The 17744-nt window shown below is 49.3% G+C and overlaps 1 protein-coding gene and 1 non-coding gene across 8 annotated transcripts in view; one reads left to right on the top strand and one right to left on the bottom strand.

The window, feature by feature from the left end:
• LOC109691120 (zinc finger CCCH domain-containing protein 4) overlaps positions 1–17744 on the top strand; it is a 39542-nt gene that overhangs the window by 7659 nt on the left and 14139 nt on the right. For all 7 annotated transcript variants that reach the window (XM_074057806.1, XM_074057800.1, XM_074057801.1 and 4 more), the window contains 7 exons: positions 11189–11408; positions 11681–11791; positions 14057–14279; positions 15453–15607; positions 16161–16257; positions 16354–16493; positions 17344–17451. In XM_074057806.1, the coding sequence (XP_073913907.1) occupies positions 11189–11408; positions 11681–11791; positions 14057–14279; positions 15453–15607; positions 16161–16257; positions 16354–16493; positions 17344–17451 (1054 nt within the window). The remainder of the gene's footprint in view (positions 1–11188; positions 11409–11680; positions 11792–14056; positions 14280–15452; positions 15608–16160; positions 16258–16353; positions 16494–17343; positions 17452–17744) is intronic.
• LOC141418288 (U6 spliceosomal RNA) lies at positions 635–737 on the bottom strand. Its single transcript, XR_012442971.1, has one exon. It is a non-coding gene; the product is annotated as a U6 spliceosomal RNA (small nuclear RNA).

Genomic DNA, 17744 nt, shown 5'->3' with positions numbered 1-17744 from the left:
GAAAAAATATATATATATATTCACTGTGTTTAGGCTCAGTGACCTGGTCAGAGACTCTGGTTCAGCAACTCGTGGAGCACCTGCTCCTTTGTCCCACTTGTGTTTGTCCTGTGTCCCCTAATAAGAGGCGTGTACTCAATAGCCAGAAGGCAGGGAAAAAAACAATAGCCTGTTTTTTTCTCCTCTGCATTGACCCTGTGCTGGTGGAGTAATGGGTGGAGGGTAGTGGCCAGTTGACAAACCTGATATGACTCCTGCATTATTACTCAGCTAGCTTCTAAGTTACTCTCCATTGTCTTCCCAAAGGGGGGGCAGTGCCACCTCACTTGTGCATCTTCAGTGGGAAGGTCAAAGATTATCCACCAGTGTCCTCCCAATAAGTTTATCACACTTGCTCACTGAACCTCAGCCTTTGCTGATAAACAGAAAGTGAAGTCACTTATCCAGGGTCACAGAGCTGGTGTGCTGGGGGCAGCCTGTACCAGCTCCTCCACTGTCCCACAGTGCTGTCCTAGATCTGATGCAGTGCTTTGCACACTGCAAGGTACGGTTGTTAGTGGGATAGGAAGTCCTTGGATTTAGAAAGCAAAGTAGAAGATAGAAAAAAGCAAGATGTGGTTCAATGAGGCTTTTTTTTAACATGGAACGCTTCACGAATTTGCGTGTCATTCTTGCGCAGGGGCCATGCTAATCTCCTCTGTATCGTTCCAGTTTTTTTCTTTTTTTTTTTTGTATATGTGCTGCCGAAGTGAGCACCAGTGTGGCTTCTTGAAACTTTTCTCTGTATGAAGTAGGTTTGGGTTAAGGTCAAAGCAACCAGGCGCCAGTGGCTCACACCTGTAATCTTAGCTACTCAGGAGGTAGAGATCAGGAGGATCACAGTTTGAAGCCAGCCCGGGGAAATAGTTTGAGAGATCGTATCTTTAAAAAACGCTTCACAAAAAAGGGCTGGTGGAGTAGTGCAAGGTGTAGGCCCTGAGTTCAAAGCCCAGTACCACACACACAAAAAAAGTTTGAAAATGATTGCATCTAGGATAGGAGTCAGCACGTTGTGACTCTTGGCCAGTTCCACTAGGCCTGTTTTTGTAGGTAAAGTTTCTTACCACCCAGCCACACCCATTCCATTCCATCTTCAGATGGCAGAGTGGAGCAGTTGGGACAGAGACCGTGTGGCCTGTGATGGTGAAAGTATTTGGTCTTTGACCCTTGAAGAAAGTTTGCTGGCCTCTGTTATCATGGAGTGCCTTCATAGTACAGTTGTCATTCTTGGGGGTTGGAGTGGGATTGGGGGGAGATACAGGTGTGCTTTAGAGTTGGCCCTGGAGAACGTGGGTTACAGTGATCCCTGTCCCTGGTTGGCAGTGGCTTTGTCATCCCTGTGTTCCTCTCCTTCCAGGGAAAGTAGAAACTCAGGCCCAGGCTTTTTTCTTTTATTTTTTTTGGGGTGGTGGTACTGGAATTTGAACTCAGGGCTTTGTGCTTGCTAGGCAGGTGCTCTACCGTTCTAGCCATGCCTCCAGCACAGGCCTAGGCTTTTGAGCTCTGAAATGGATGGGATTTTTATTCAACAGTAACTGGAGCCTTCTGGAGGCCTGGTGTGGAAGTGGATCCCAGCTAACACATCTTTGCTATGACCCGACCCAAGGGAGCTGGGCCCAGATGCTGGTGTCACTTGGCTAAATGTCTCCTGCAGGTGGCTGGGATTATACCCTTATTTTCCTAACAGACACCATGGCTTAGGTTTCCTGGGGATTCCAGGCAGGCCTGCTACTTCATGGGGCAGGAACCCACACTGATGGTGACATGGCAACTGCCTCCCTGATATGGACACATTCATCTGTTGTGTGGTCTGTATGTCCTTTGACCTGTCAGGAAACCCTTGATAAATAGAATGAGTTTGTGGCCCCGGCAGAGTTTTGCTTTTTTATTTAAATTAGCTTATTATTGTACAGAGAGGACATTGTGATGTTTACATAAATGTTTACGATATATCTTAGATTTACCCCCTGACTTTCTCCTTTATCCCCCATCCCCCTTCTTAGAACAATTTCAAGAGGTTTCATTGTTCTGTTTTCATACATGAATATAAGATTTCCATCCTATTTGTCCTCCTTCCCCCTTTCTTTATGCCCTCCCCTTTGCCACTGGTTACCCACCCCTGGAAAGTACCTTTTTTACCTTCTTTGTCTATTTTTTTTTTTTTTTTTCAGTACTGGGGTTTGAATTCTGGGCTTTATACTTGCAAAGCAGGCATTCTACTTGAGCCACACCTCCATTCCATTTTATTCTGATTGTTTTGGAGATGGGTCTTACGAACTGTTATCCCTGGTTGGCTTTGAACCTTGAATTCTCCCAATCTCAGCCTCTCAAGTAGCTAGGATTACAGGCGTGAGCTACCAGTGCCTAGCTCACTAGTGCCTCTAATGTTAAAGCTAAAGACAGTGAGGCCTGGAGATGTCCAGTGACATGATGAAAATAAAGTGAGAAACCTGCCAGTGGTAGAGCGCCTGCTTAGTAAGCATGAGGCCCTGAGTTCAAATCCCAGTACCATCCCCCTGAAAAAAACAAGGTGAGAATCCTGAAAGTCAGCTCCCTACTCTTTCAGATCATTAGCTCTTCATCTTTATGCTAGATCTCAAAGAACCTTTACTTTTATAAGTCTCTCAATATCTCTGCAATGCAAAAATGTAAGCACTCCTCCCCTTTTCTGGTGGTTAGAACACTATTCAAAGTAACACCTCATCAACCTTCCTTACTCTCTTTCCCCAAAAGGCTGTACTAGACTACAGTCTCAGTCCATGAGAGCATTTATTTACACATGACATCTAAGGAGACTTCTACTAGCCTTTACACCCCTAGGGTGCCTTGCATGTATTCACTTACTGATTCAACGACAACAAATCCTATTGTGACAATTCCCAACCCATAGGACACTGGGTTCAAATGGGTTTGAACTCAGGGCCTACACTTTGACCCACTCCACCAGCCTTTTTTTGAGATGAGTATTTTTGAGATAGGGTCTCTGAAACTATTTGTCTGGGCTGGCTTTGAACTGAGATCCTCCTGATCCCTGCCTCCTGCATAGCTAGGATTACAGACATGAGCCACCAGTGCCTGGTCCCATTTTTTTCCTTCTTTCCCCCCTTAGTGTCCTCTAACTGTCCCACTTTTGCTGCTTGAGCCACTCCATTAGGCCAACAGTCCCACTTTTGGAAGCATGTTCTATATGTTCTTATATGTGCATGTATAGTGCTTGTATCTGTTTTGTGTCTCTTTTCTGTATGTGAGAAAAGACAGTTGACCTTTAGCTTTCTTGCTAACTTCACTTTAGATTATAGTCCTCAGTTTACCTGCAAATGACTATTTCATTTTTTGATGTCTTTTCTTGTTTTGTCTTATTTATTTTTTCCCTTGTTAATGGCTGAGTAAAATTCCATTGTGTATAAACACATTTTCTTAATCCATTCGTCAGTAGTGGGGCATCTTGGCTGTTTCCATAGCTTGGCTATTGTGACTAGCGCTGCAGTGAACATGGGTGTGCAGAGGCTTTTGTTGTATCCTGACTCATATTCCTTCAGGTATATGCTTAGGAGTGGTGTTGCTCAGCAGAGTTTTAAGTGGTTCAAATTGCTGGGAGATTGCCCATCTTCTGTGTTGAGGATGCTGACAAAGCGTGCGTGTAACTGAGACTGAGGCTGCATTCATGTTGAGTGTGTCCTGAGAACGCTCCCAGCCTCACCTGGTCCTGTGCTGGGCCCTGGGAAGCTCGTGGTACCTGTGAGCCAAGCAGCCCACAGGTGACTATTAACAAATAGTTATATGCAGATAATTGCAGCTTTCATGAGAAATTCTTTAGTGGTGTTTGAAGAAGAAATCTCAAGAGTCCTAGACCCAGGTCTCTTTTTAGAGGAAAATAGTTAACACTCTGTCTTGGTTAAATGTATGTCAAATAGAGCCAAATTGACTTCCCTAAAAAATTACAAGCAAGGTGAAGTCTTTGTTCACAACTTAAATAGTTAGACTTTCCTCTGTGGAGTAATAGAAATCGGGTGGCCTTGGCTGAGGCCCAGCCGCTTTGAGCCATCCGAAGCTCGCTTGGCGTGAGATGGTGGTTAGAAATGGCTTGGTACTGAGCAGCAGATTCCAGGGCTTGATCTGCCAGGAGGACTTGGATCTGAGTGCTGCCCCTCCTCTTGAACCTGAGCTGCTTCCAGAGCTGTGGGAGTGGGGGGTACCAGTGTTGGGTTGCTGAGGTTCCTCTAGCAGGCTGGGTTTTTTCTGATCACCCTTTTTGAAAATTGGCTTGAGTTTTGTGCTTGAATGAACTCCTGTGGGTGTTGCACACTTTTGGGGGGGTGAAAGTGTTCCATTTTCTTAGAGGACTTTGGAATTTCCCTCCTTTTTTTTTGGAAGCACTGGGATTCGAATTCAGGGCCTCATGCTTGCTAGGCAGGCACTCTATTGCTTGAGCCACACCACCAGCCCTTTTTTTGTGTTGGGTGTTTTTGAGATGGGTTTTGGTAACTGTTTGCCCAGGACCAGCTTCAAACTGTGATCCTTCTGATCTCTGCTTCCCGAATAACTAGGATTATAGATGTGAGCCACTGGAGCCTAGTGAATTTCCCTCTTTTTGATTTGCATTGCTTGCTTGGTTTAATTTTTTTTGAGGGGGGAGAGAGGCAGCAGGGTCTTGCTATATAGCCCAAACTAGCTTTGATTCTCCTGCCTCAGCTTCCTGAGTGCTGGAATTACAGACCTAGCTTAATTTGCCTTTTTTTTTCCCCATGATACTGGGGTTTGAAATCAGGACTTTGTGCTTGCTAGGCAGGTACTCTACCAATTGAGCCATTCTTTGTATGGTATTACTTTGAGTTTAGTCCTGTTTGGATTTTCACGAGGGTTCTTTAGATCTTATTGTACACCTGTTACTCCCTAAACTATGTAAATGTCCTTTGTTAGATTTTTAAAAATTTATTTTATTTTTGTGGTTCCAGAATTGAACTCAGCCTTGCTAAGCAAGTGCTCTCTACCACCTGAGCCACACTCTTAGCCCTTGTTCTCTTTAGTTTGGTTTTCTAGTAGGGGGTCCTGCTTTGGGCCTTAGACCAACATTTTCCTACCTCTTGCCTCCTGACACACTACTGGTGTGCACCATCATGCCCAGATTGTTTTTGAGATATGGTCTCGCTAACTTTTGCCTGGGCTGGCCCAAATTTTGATCTGTCTCCTCCTTCCAAGTTCACAGAAGTACACTATCATGCCTGGCCCCTTGGTCAGATATTTGAATGCTACCTTTTGTTCAGTATTGGAAGATAGGTCTATATTGGTCCCGTGTCTTTTTTTTTTTTTTTGGCAGCACTGGGGTTTGAACTCAGGGCTTCATGCCACTCTGCCAGCCAGCCAGCCTTAAATTATTCTTTTACAGAATTACAAGTGTGAGCCACTAGTGCTAACCTTCCACTCTGAGTTTTTAAAAACCTATTGCAGAAATTTTTTACCACACAAGAGAAGAGAAAATAGTATAATAAACCACTAGAATGGAGTCTGCCCACACTTCTACAGTTAACCTGCTCTTTGCCAGTTTTGGTTCCACTCTGTACGCCCGTCTCTCCTTGTTGTAAAGCAGGTCCCAGATCTCATCTCACTTCACCCCTAAACTCTTCAATGTCTCTCTAACTTAAGGATTTTTTTTTTAAGAGCTGTTTTTTTTCTCTGATTAGAAATCCACCATCATTCCCAGTAGAATGAGCATTAAGCAGATACTGGGTGTCTGTTACTCAGATACCCAGTCTGGGTTCAGATTGCTCCAATTCTCTCACATGGCACCTGCTATAGGTGGCTCCGATGACTCAGATTGCAGTGCCCGCCTTAGGTGGCCATCTTGCTCCTGCTGAAGTGAGGGGTGCAGGGTGTGGCTGACTGGTTTCTCTTCTGTGGTTGGTTTGGTATGTGCCAATGGACTGGTTGTAGCAATGTTGATATGTTGCCATGGAAATAATATGACATCACAGAGCGGGTTATGACCATACCTGAAAATGCTGGGGGTGGGGAGACAGAGCCCATTTGCTCTTGATTTCTGGTTGATGAACTTGGTAGTAAGGACATTGAAAAACACGTGCAAGACCCAGAGGTTTATTTCAAGAACTTCCTGGCTCTGAAAAGCCCTCAGTGAGGTTTCCCCGTGTCTGCTCACCACTTCCTAAATGAAGGAAAGTCATGGGGACCTTTCTTAGGTGTGAGCATGAGCCAGTGTTCTAAAGGAAAGGCCTGTGCCTTCGCTTCTAAGTGAACGACGTCCTGCAGGGTGGATTGGGATCCTGGATCTCTGCACTTAGGCTGGTTGTTAAACATTTGAGAAAGCACAGCCTCCTTGTAATTTTTGTCATTTTGTCCCTAGTTAATGGATCATTCAGAGCCTGTCCCAGCCATTTGTTCAGAGTCTGGGCAGTTAGTGATCATAACCCTGACCTAAACATTAACGTAGCTGCCTCATGATCATCAGGTAACAGCTACTGTTCCCACGAATCTCCATCTTTTTGTGTTTTGCCTCTTTGTTTTTTTCTCCCTTGTAAACCAGGTGGAGGCACAAGCCCTTATCCCCTTTCAGCTTCATCCAGCCCTCTGTCTTGAGAGTCTCCCTGCTGCGAGTATTATTCTCATGGGCCTCTTTCCCTTCCTCATGGGCCTTGTCCTCCTGGTCAGCCACTGTAGTCGAGGGAGGAGAGAGCGGTCTTTGGCAGTTTGGTCAGCATGGTTGTTTGGGAGAGTACAGTCATGGATGGTGGGACCAAGTGAAGCAGAGCAAGTGGGCTAGCAGCCAGCAGTGTCCCCAACAGTTGCCCCCCCCAGAGTGCCTGTCCCGGTCATCATGGCAGCATGCCAGGGCTGCCCTCTTGAAATCAGGCAGGAGTCCTGTTCATCTTGCTGCTTGCTTTGCGTCCAGATTATCTTATTTCGTTCTCCCACCCTATCCCACTCTACAGATGAGCGACTCAAGGCTCAAGGTACATAGCAGGAGCACATGCTAGGAAAGAGGCAGTGCTGGTGGATTCCTTGGCCCTCCAAACCTGCTTTGGAGTATGCAGTCTTCTTACCCAAGTATTGCTTTGCCAAGCCCATGGTACACAGTGAGCCGCCCATGCTTCTGGGCCTGTGGAGTTGGCCTAGGAGACATTGCTTACACCGGGCGTCCAGGTCTATTTTTTGACCCAGGGGATGCAGCACAGCCAGCTCTGATAATGGAAAGTTGGATGCCTAGAAGCTTTGTCTGAGAGGTTCCGGGTTGAGTGGCCTGGGGGCTAGGCGTTGGCCTCTGTCCCACTTCCTCCTGAGGACCAGCTCCAGTCACCTCCCAGGGCGGCTAGTTTCTTGTCCCTAGTGGCTTTGCAGCCAGCCCCGCTGCAGCCAGGATGGGACCAGGCCAGTCCATCCCTGGGAATAAAGCAGTCTCCGTGTAGGCCGGCCCTGTAGGCTTTTCTCCTGCACACTTGTCTCCAGAGGGCTTGGCAGGTCTAGATTGCAATGATTAGCGCAGTGGGGTTTCGCCCACTTTTCTTGGGGGATTATGTCACAGTCTATTAAGCATCCTCCCTCGGTATTTAATCCCACTCTGACAGGGATTTTGCCTGTTAAGTGGCGCTGCTTAAAGCTGGCTGCTGTTTGTGGAACACGCCTTTGTGCAGTCGTGTGGATGGCCCTCAGGATTCTCCCTCTCTCCCATAGGATTCCTTCCTTCCTTCCTTCCTCCTTTCCTCCCTGCCTCCCTCCCTCTCTGCTTCCCTCCCTCCTTCCCTCTTTTTTTCTTCTTGCAGAGCAGTCTGAAGGAAGTAGTCAGCCTTAATATCCCACAGGAAGGCCACACAGCCAGGAGGGCAGGGAATCTCTGCAGAAGGTGTGATGGCCAGATGGCCCTGGCACACACAGTCATACAGTCAATGTCAGTGTCCCAGTGCCTCTCCACCAATCACCACCAACTTTTATGAATTGCTGTTATTCAGCTTCTCCGAATTCTAGGGCAACAGAGTTGGAGGATTTGCGGCCTGTTTTATAGAAAGTTGTCCAGTTGGTTCTCACCGAGCCCTGACATGCCTGGGGCTGTTAGTGTACAGGGCGTGGAGAACCAATGTTTGTAGGATGGATCTGAATGCTGCGCTTCCCACTTTGGTAGGGAAGCCTTGGAATGAAAAGACTTATAGAATCATTCTGGATGGTGGTTAAGGCGGTGAAGTTCCTTGGATAGTCTTTTATCGTTGTTCTTCCCTCTTCATCCTCCAGTGTTAGATGTAGGGCAGGGCTCAGTTGACCCTGGACATGACTTCCTCCTACTCTGACTTGGTGTTGGGCCTAGGGGAGGGGCTGTTTGAGGCCACCCTCCAGCTCTGGCTCCATATAACTGGCCCTATGTCATGGAGACTGCCTCTGACTTCTAGACTGAGGTGTTTTTTTGTGTGCGTGTCATTTGTGTCTCTTTCCTATGAGAAAAATGCAGGAAAGGAGGTAGCTAGGTGCCTGGCAGTGAGTAGGTGCTCAACCGTATTTGTGAATATTTTCTATTCCTCTTAGCTTTTCCCTTTCTGCACTGGTTTTGGTGAGTGAGCTCTCTTCAGCTTTTCTTCATGGACTTCCAGCCTGCATGGCTCTCCATGCCTTCTAGGCCCTGCCTGCCTGGCCCTGTGTTTCTCCTAGGTGTGGCCCTGGGCTGCCTACTATTCCCTTTGGGCATACACAGCCCAGTTTGCTCTAGTCCCCGCCTCCCAGTGAATACACAGGAGGAAGTTTGCCATGTGGCTGAATAACAGCTTCTCCCTCAGGATTGAACCAGTCTCCCCAGTTTGGTGGGTGAGGCTATCTGGGCTGCTGGCTGGAGTTGGAGGCCGCAAGGTGCCTCCCTTGTTAGGAATGCTACCCTGTTCCCCGCCCAGGTCAGAGTCTGCATACAGGCCTCCGCTGGGACAAGCTGGTGGCTTAGGAGGAAACACGAGGTGCAAATTAGCACCTCTCCATGTTGTCCTCCGGGCAGCTGAAGGAGCTCTGTGTTCTACAGTCTGTTTGAGAGCTGCCCTCGACCTCTGCCTCTGGTGCCTGTGGGGCTGAGGCTCTTGGTTTTGAAGGCATTCCCCTTTGAATTGGGCATGAGATTAATAGAGGAACCCCTCTTGAGGCTGTGAAAGGGCTGTGGAGGGTCCTCAGGAAATATGATTTGTTATTCCCACAAAACCCCTTGGAATATTCGGGATTTCCAACCTACGGCCTCTGTCTGCTTAGGTTGGTTCTCTTTCGGTTAGCCTGTTGGGTTTTGGGCCCACTCCTTATCATTATTTTCTGTTTTTGTGTCATGGGCTGGTAGTGTCTCCTCTCCTTCACCGCCCCTCTGCCCATGCTGGGGATAGAACCTAGGGCCTTGTGCAAGTGCTCAACCACTGAGCTACATTCCCAGACCTTTATTTTTATTTTGTTTTTGGAGACAGGGTCTCACTGTATAGCTAATGCTAACCTCAAACTCAAGATCTTCCTGCAGCCTCTCAAGTGCTGGGATTATAGAAGTGTACCACCATATCTGGCCTTTGTTTTCTTTTGTGGTATTAGGGATTGAGCCCAGGGCCTTCTGTATGCTATGCAAGTTCTCTAACACTGCTATGCCTCCAGACCTTTTCTTGTTTTTATGAGACAGTGTCTTGCGATCTTTTTGCCTGGAGTGGCCTCAAACTTGAGATCTTCCAGCCTCTGTCTCCTCAGTAGCTAGGTGTGTGCCACATGCCAAGCTTGGTGGTTTTAATTTTTTTCTTTTTTTTTTCCTTTACCAACTCCTGTACTTGTGAGAACTGTGTCTGTGGGTTTGGCTTGAACACTGGACCCCTCTTCCATTAGCCCCCTCCTTAACCTGCCCCCTCCCCACCACACCCATAGATATTTAGATGAGTGCAGTAACTTGCTGGCTTGTCTGTTAGGTTTGGAGAGCACTTTGACTTAAAGTACAGGGCAGTGGAGTGACCTGGGGAGTAGGCACAGTAAGGAAGGAAGAAGGTACCTGGAGGCAAAGCAAGTAGGGGAGAGGCTGTATTGAGTGGGTCCTAAGGAGGGGCCTCAGCAATCGCGCTCTGGCTAATTTTCTCAGTGTTCCTGTCTGTCTGTGATCTCCCTACCCCCGCCCCCACCTGCAACCCCTTCCTAATGGTGTGGGACTGATGGGTGGGTCCAGTTCTGAAATCCAGAGCTCAGGGTCTCTTCACGTTTGGTTGCCACAGACTTCTGTAGAGTAATAACTGGTATTCTTATGCCTGCCTGGGGTGGCCTGGGGGCCAAGGAAGGGATGTCACTGGTTCAGAACTGTGGGCCTCTCCCACTGTCCACAGCCACCCCCCTGGGGACAGAGTGGGCCCACCATCAGTTCGCTGAGCATCTCCAGGGGCTGCAGTACCTGGAGGGTGGGGTACCAGTTGGGGTTTCCCGAAAGGAGGAGCTTCTGTGGTCACGTGGGTTTCCGCCATGCAGAAGAGCTGATTGATCCCGGCACCACGCTGCTTTGAGGCCTCTGATGGCATCTGGGCCAGAGGAGCCCCTCCACTTCCAACCACAGAGCCTGCTGCTTTTCTTTTACACTTTGTTTTTTTTTGGTGTTTGGATTTACTGGGGTTTGCAGGGTTCGTGCTTGCTAAAGAGGTGCTCTACCACTTGGACCACTCCATCAGCCTTGCTTTTCTTCTAAAAACCCTGTGCTGGGGAATAGTCAGGGTTCCTGGAGTTGATTGGTCCCTATGTTATATATTGTTGTGGTACTGGGATTGGAACCCAGGGCCTCATGCATGCTAGGCAAGCACCATACCACTGAGCTATAACCCTAGCTTGCTGGTGGTGTCCTAAATCCCACACATTCTCTGCCTAGAAGGTCTTTTTTTTTTTTTGAGACAGGATCTTATAGCCCAGGTTGACCTGGAACTCATGATTCTCCTACCCCAGCTTCCCAAGTGTTGGGCTGATAGGCGTGACCCACCATGCCCGGCTTGCAGGCAGGGACCTTTTTGAGCAAGTATGAAGGGTGGCATTCCACTGTCCTCCAAGGCCCTGTCCTGGGAAATCACAGTTGTTGCCCACCACAGTTTGGCCCTCCACTCGTCTGCCTTGCCTGTGCACAGTCCTCTGAATCGGCCTGCTGCCTTGTCTTCACACTGGCTTTGGGGTTGGTTTGTAGGGAAGATGGTGAGCTGGAAGAAGGTGAACTGGAAGATGACGGGGCTGAGGAGACACAGGACACCCCCGGAGGGTCAGAGAGGAGCCGGAAAGACAAGGGGGAGAAGCACCACAGCGATTCTGACGAGGAAAAGTCTCACAGGAGGCTGAAGCGGAAGCGGAAGAAAGAGCGGGAGAAGGAGAAGAGGCGATCAAAGAAGAGGAGGAAGTCCAAGCACAAGGTAGGTCCCAGAGGGCTTGCTGCACTGCCGGGGCTGCCTGTTGCCCAAGGGCACTCATAGTCATCTTGTCTTTTCCTGCCCCCAAGGGGATCAGGACTTTAAAGGAGTTAGTAGCTCATGCTCCATTGCCACCAAGTGCCCGTAGGTGAGGTGTTACAAGAGGAGCGCAGAGCCTGTCCAGCATGTCCCAGCACTGCCCACCCTGGGGCTGACTGTGCCAGGGTGACCTGCCTGCAGCAACATCACTCACTCCACTTCCCCCATCATTGCAGCGCCACGCTTCTTCCAGTGATGACTTCTCCGACTTCTCAGATGACTCGGATTTCAGCCCCAGTGAGAAGGGGCACCGCAAGTACCGGGAATACAGCCCCCCATACGCACCGGTGAGTGGCTGCAGGGACCCGCAGGGCATTCTTGCTTGCACTTTATCTGGATCTCACACCAGGTACGATCCCCATTTTACTGGTGAGTTAGGACATTTGGGTTGGAGTCCAGGCAGTGGCTGATCTCCATAAGGTTTTGCTCTCAACCTTCTTGGTACCTCGTCTCTCCTTGTGGCCTCAGCAGGACTCTATATGTGTCACAGGTCCAGGTCACAGCTGACTGCTTTCTACCGCTCATAAGTGACCTTTTGTGGGAAATTGGCAAGAGAATAAATGACCAAGAAAGTAAATTATCTCAAGGATTGAGCAGTTAGAAGTTAAGTACCTCATTACGTCTCTGGGCTGAAGCATAAATTGAAGTTATTTGTTCAGTTTGTGAATGTTTTTTTCCCCAGAAAAACTCGTAAGAAAAAAGATCAAGTTGGGTTTTCAGATTCTGATAAATGTTGAGGGCTGGAGTGACTCAGGTGACAAAGAACCTACCTAACAAGTGTTGTGAGGCCTGTGTTCAATTCCGTATGTCACCAACAAAGAAAAGAAAACGTTGAAAAGTTAAAAGTGCTTTTTCTTGATGTTTTGTTGGTTTTTTTTGAGGCAGAGTCTGCCTGTGTAGTCCAGTTGGCCTTAAACTCAGGATCCTCCTGCCTTAACTTCCTGAGTGCTGGAATTGTAGGCATGTGCTGCTTTAGTTCCCACTTCAGTGGCACTTTTTAAAGCTGGAGAGACAGTTCCATCCTGTGACTCAGCATCGTCCAGTCACTGTGGATGACTGATGAATGTAGTTGAGACTGACGTACTGCTGCAGGTTCAGACTTCCAACCTAAGGGAGGCCGGGAGTACACAGTGCTGCACTGCTTTGATTGTGAGCAAGAGCTTGAGCTGTTTAACATCTGCTAAAGCGCTTACCTGTGTGTCTGTATATCTGTATGCTTAGCCTGCTTTCTTTTTTTTTACATTAAGAGACTATTTTTTAGAGCATTTTAGGTTTACAGAACAGTCTTCTCCTACCTCTCCCTTTGTTAGTATGTTGCATTAGTGCAGTTGATTGTTGCAGTTCCTGAGGCCTGTCCATGGTTAGTTTCCATTAGTGTCCTTCATCTACAGCACATCTTTGAGTATCAGGCAGAAACATCGCACTGCCCTAAAACCTCAGTGCTCCCTCCATTCCTTCCCCAGCAGCTGTCATCATTTTATAGTCCCAGTTTGCAGTTCTGCCTCTTTCAGGATATAATAGTTGGAATCACCCCCTCCATCATTCTCCTTTATCCCCCCCACTTCTTCAGTATTTTTCAGATAGGGTCTCTTATTTTTGCCTTGGGCTGATCTCAGACCTCCATTCCCACCTACAGCCTCCCAAGTAGTTGGGATCTCTTGCATGTGCCACCACACCAGGCTTATTTATTGAGATGGGGGTCTCACTAAATTTTGCTCGTGTTGGCCTTGAACTTCAGTCTTCCTGACTTCTGTCTTCTGTGTGGCTGGGATTCGTTTTTTGTTTTGTTTTGTTTTGTTTTGTTTTGCTTGGTGGTACTGGGGCTCTAATGCTGGGCCTCATGCTTGCTAAGCAGGCTCTCTTACCACTTGAGGCACTTCGCTAGCCCCTTTTTGTATTGGGTGTTTTTGAGATAAGTCTCACTTTTCTTGGCTGGGCTGCTTTGAACTGAGATTCTGTGATCCTCCTAATTTTTGCCTCCCAATTGTCTAGGATTGCAGGTATGAGTGAGCCTTTTGCATGGCTCAACGTTTCATTTCTTTCCATTGTGAACTGTGGCTCAACTGTTTGAATAGACCACAGCTAGTATGTCTGGTCTTCTGTTGGAGGACATCTTGGTTGCATCATATATGTGTATTTTTTCCTTCTTCTCATGTTACTTGGTGCTAGTGCACCATGGAAAGCATCGTGGGAAACAGTTGTCTAGCATGGCTGCCGAGCAGGTCATTCGTTGCATTCCAAGGCCCTAGGAAAGCTTCGACTGGAGGACCATGCCTCCTGCCTACAGGCCCCTTCCAAAACCTGTCACTCTGCATCATGGGAGATGCCACTCATCTTGCCCTTTGTTCATCAGGGATTGTGACAGTAGTGTTTCTCAGTTTCCTTTTAGGCTGTGGGCCTTTCAGAAGGACAAACATGTAGGTCCACTGCTCCCCCAGCCTGCCAGAGTGGTCCTCAGAGTGGCCATCAGATTAGGGAACCATAGGGACCTTTGTGGTCCTGACCCCAGGCCATAGGGGCTGACTCATCCTCTCCAATCTCCTGATGCCCAGTCCCACCAGCAGTACCCCTCATCGCACAGTGCGCCCCTGCCCAAGAAGTCATACTCCAAGATGGACAGCAAAGCCTACAGCATGTACGAAGACTATGAGAACGAGCAGTATGGGGAGTATGAGGGCGACGAGGAGGAGGACATGGGCAAGGAGGACTACGATGACTTCACCAAAGAGCTCAATCAGTACCGTCGTGCCAAGGAGGGCAGCAGCCGGGGCCGAGGTGAGCCCAGCAGCTCTCTTGGGGCTAGAGTGCCTGCTGCTAGGCCTGCTGCCTGGCATAACCAGGCAGACCACTGTGGCTGGCCCAGCCCTCACAGGCCTCACATCCTGGAGAGACAGGAAGTCAATTAGGGATGGGCCAAGTGTACACGAGCTGCACCTTCAGCATAGGGCTAGTAGGAAGAGGATCTCCAGCTAGCCATAGTTGGGTTGGCTCCAGGCTGGGAGGAGGCAGGGACAGAGCCAGTGCAGTGGAAGGGAGGGGCTTTTAAAATTCACTTCCTGGTCAGCTGTGGGGGGGGGGGTGAGAAAAGGTAAGACTTCTTTTCTGCCTGAGTAGGGACAACTGACTGTCCTAACACTCCCAATTCCTGTCATCTGATAAGGTGTGACTACTGCCACACCTATGAACCTTGAACCTTGTGGACCTCTGGCTGAGGCCTAGGGAGGATGGTGGAGAAGGGGGGGTCCAGTACCAGTGACACATAGCTACTCATCTTTATCTAGAACTGGCTCCTGTCAGAAAGACACCCCAGCCCGAATGGGCTTCTGAAATCTTCCAGCTCAGGTTCTTAGACTTGTGACCCCTGCCTGAGGCCTAGCTGATTGGTAGACTGACACTTCATGTGTTTTTTTCTTAGACACTTCCTGGGGCATGCTTTGCTTTGGGGAGAGTTTAGACCAGTGAGATTCAGGGAAATGGGAGGCAAACTACTGTGCAGTGACATGTGTTCTAGTAGCCACTTTAACAAGGTGATAGGAAGCAGTGACTTTGCAGTCATTTTATCACTCAGCACATTCAGAGTCTTATTTCAACTTGAAGTCAGAATAGACAGGTGAGGTATTTAAGTCTTTGAAATTCAGTGTGTGTTCTGTACTCAGCATCTCTGTCAGGTGCCCATTAGCCATGTGTGACTGGTGGCTGCTGAATTGGGCATGGCAGTCCTGAGTGGACAGGTTACTGTGAAGCCAGAATCCTGAGTGCTGGAGGAATCCTGTGTCCAGAAAGTTGAAAGACCTCATTGGGTGGTGGTCAGTCTGCTTGGAGCAGCTGGGAAGGTAGATGAGCAGGTGGAAGATAGAGTGATTGGAGGAGGGGCAGCAGACAGCTCCCTTCCTCATTGGCAGTGGAGTCCATGGCTGACTGGGGCTCACTGTACCAATCTCCCTGCAGGCAGCCGAGGGCGTGGACGGGGTTACAGGGGCCGAGGAAGCCGTGGAGGATCTCGAGGCCGAGGCATGGGCAGGGGCAGCCGAGGCCGGGGCAGAGGCTCCATGGGAGGAGACCATCCGGAGGACGAGGAGGACTTCTATGAGGAGGAGATGGAAGTAAGGTTTTGTGCAGCCCCAGGGGGACAGGAGTGCAGCTGGTGGGCTCCTAGGGCTGCAGGCAATACAGGGGAGGCCTGTGCAACTGAGGACACGTGGGTGTCCTGAAGGAGAGGAGGCTTTGATTGGAAGGATTATGTGTTTAAAAGGTTACTTTTGGAGTAGAGAAAACCTTCATGTAGTTTGAAATAGAAAAGATCTGATGGTAGACTACACCAAAATCCTGTCCTTCGAGACAAGTTTACCAAATGTCCTTTAGAGCTGTACATTCTTCTATATGCCCCCATGGAGTAGTGCATACCTATACACTCTGCTCGGTTCCTGCCCTCCAAGGTCACTGTCCTGTGACCTTTCCATGCCTTTGCACGCTGAGCCTCAAGTTCTTCAGAGTTGCACCTGTGGCCCTTGTGCTAGGCCAGATCTGCCAAGTGGGGCTGAGGGGATTAGAGCCACCCACCAGTCTGGCCACCATGGTTGCCCACCTGCCCCCCAGAAGGAGGCAAAGTGTGTGGTTCCCTCTGTGACACCGCCTGCCCTCTCTCTGGACCTCTAGTATGGAGAAGGTGAGGAGCCAATGGGTGATGACGATTATGATGACTACTCCAAGGAGCTGAACCAGTACCGCCGCTCTAAGGATAGCCGAGGCCGAGGTGAGGAGAGCCTCACAGGTGACATGCTGGCCAGGGCTGCTGGCAGCTGTGGGCTCAGGTCCCAGGAAGAGTAGTCACACTCTCTCCCCTCTGTAGGGTTAAGTCGGGGCCGTGGCCGGGGTTCCCGAGGCCGAGGGAAAGGGATGGGCCGCGGCCGGGGTCGAGGTGGCAGCCGAGGAGGGATGAACAAGGGCGGAATGAACGATGACGACGACTTCTACGACGATGACATGGGCGTGAGTTGACTTCTTTCTCATCTGCTGGTTTTGGCCAAGGCTGCTTGTTCTGGGGCTTGAGCTCAGGACTTACACCTTGAGCCATGCCACCACCAGCCCTTTTTTGTGGTGGGTTTTTTCGAGATAGGGTCTCAGGCACTATTTGCCCAGGCTGGCTTCGAACCGTGATTCTTCTGATCTCTGCCTCTGAGCAGCTAGGATTATAGGCATGCCCCCTGTGCACCCCTCCCCTCCGCGCCCCCTTAATGAGCCATTCTGTGAGACCAAACCTGTCCCCTGCTCTTGTCAGCCCTTCCCCTAGGGACTGGTCAGCATTGATGGTCTCTCCTGGGGAGGGTGCAACTGGTGCAACCCTCTGTCACAGCTACCTCAGTGTGTCTCAGGTTCAGAAGGTTCTAGATAAGGCATACAGGTAGACGGGGAGGGTTTTACAGGGAGGCCTTGATATCTCCTGTAGGGGTGGGCATGTCCCTGCACAGGTACATGGCACTCAAGACCTGGTATCACAGCACCCAGCTTTGAGCCGCAGGGCTCGGAGCTGCACTCGGGCGGGCAACATGGAGAGGAGCTGCTTGCCTGCCCAGGGAATCTCTGCTCATCTCTTTTTTGTTTTGTTTTTTCGGTACTGGGGTTTGAACTCAGAGCCTACTCCTTGAGCCATGCCACCAGCCCATTTTTATGATGGGTTTTTTTTGAGATTGGGTCTCTCAAACTATTTGCGTGGGCTGGCTTCGAATCCATTCTCCTGGTCTCTGTCTTGTCAGTAGCTAGGATTACAGGTGTGAGCCAGCAGAGCCCAGCTTCTCCTGCCCTTCTTATTCCGTTTCCCTCATCATCTCATGCCTTCCAGGATGGCGGTGGGAGCTACCGGAGAAGTGACCACGACAAGCCCCACCAGCAGTCTGACAAGAAAGGCAAAGTCATCTGCAAGTACTTCGTGGAAGGGCGGTGCACTTGGGTACGGAGCTGGCAGATGCCATGGCCTTTGCTGTGAGGGACACTTGGATAGCCCGAAAGACCCAGCTTGCTTTTCAGGGTCAGGAGGATCCAGGATAGTTTTGGTTTTATGGGGTTTTTTGGAGCCCACGTTTTCATCCAATCCATAAAGCCTCAAATACATTTCTACAGGCTCATTCTAATACAAAGGTGATCTGGGTTGAATTTGAGGATTGGAGAAAGAAAGGGGGTCAGAGGAACCCTGTCCTTCAGCGCACAGCTCAGGGCCAGGAGACAGGTGTTCTTGCTGGAAGC

The sequence above is a fragment of the Castor canadensis genome, chromosome 16, assembly GCF_047511655.1.
Source record: "Castor canadensis chromosome 16, mCasCan1.hap1v2, whole genome shotgun sequence".
Lineage (NCBI taxonomy): Eukaryota > Metazoa > Chordata > Mammalia > Rodentia > Castoridae > Castor > Castor canadensis.
This window is presented reverse-complemented; position numbering and strand designations above follow the sequence as displayed.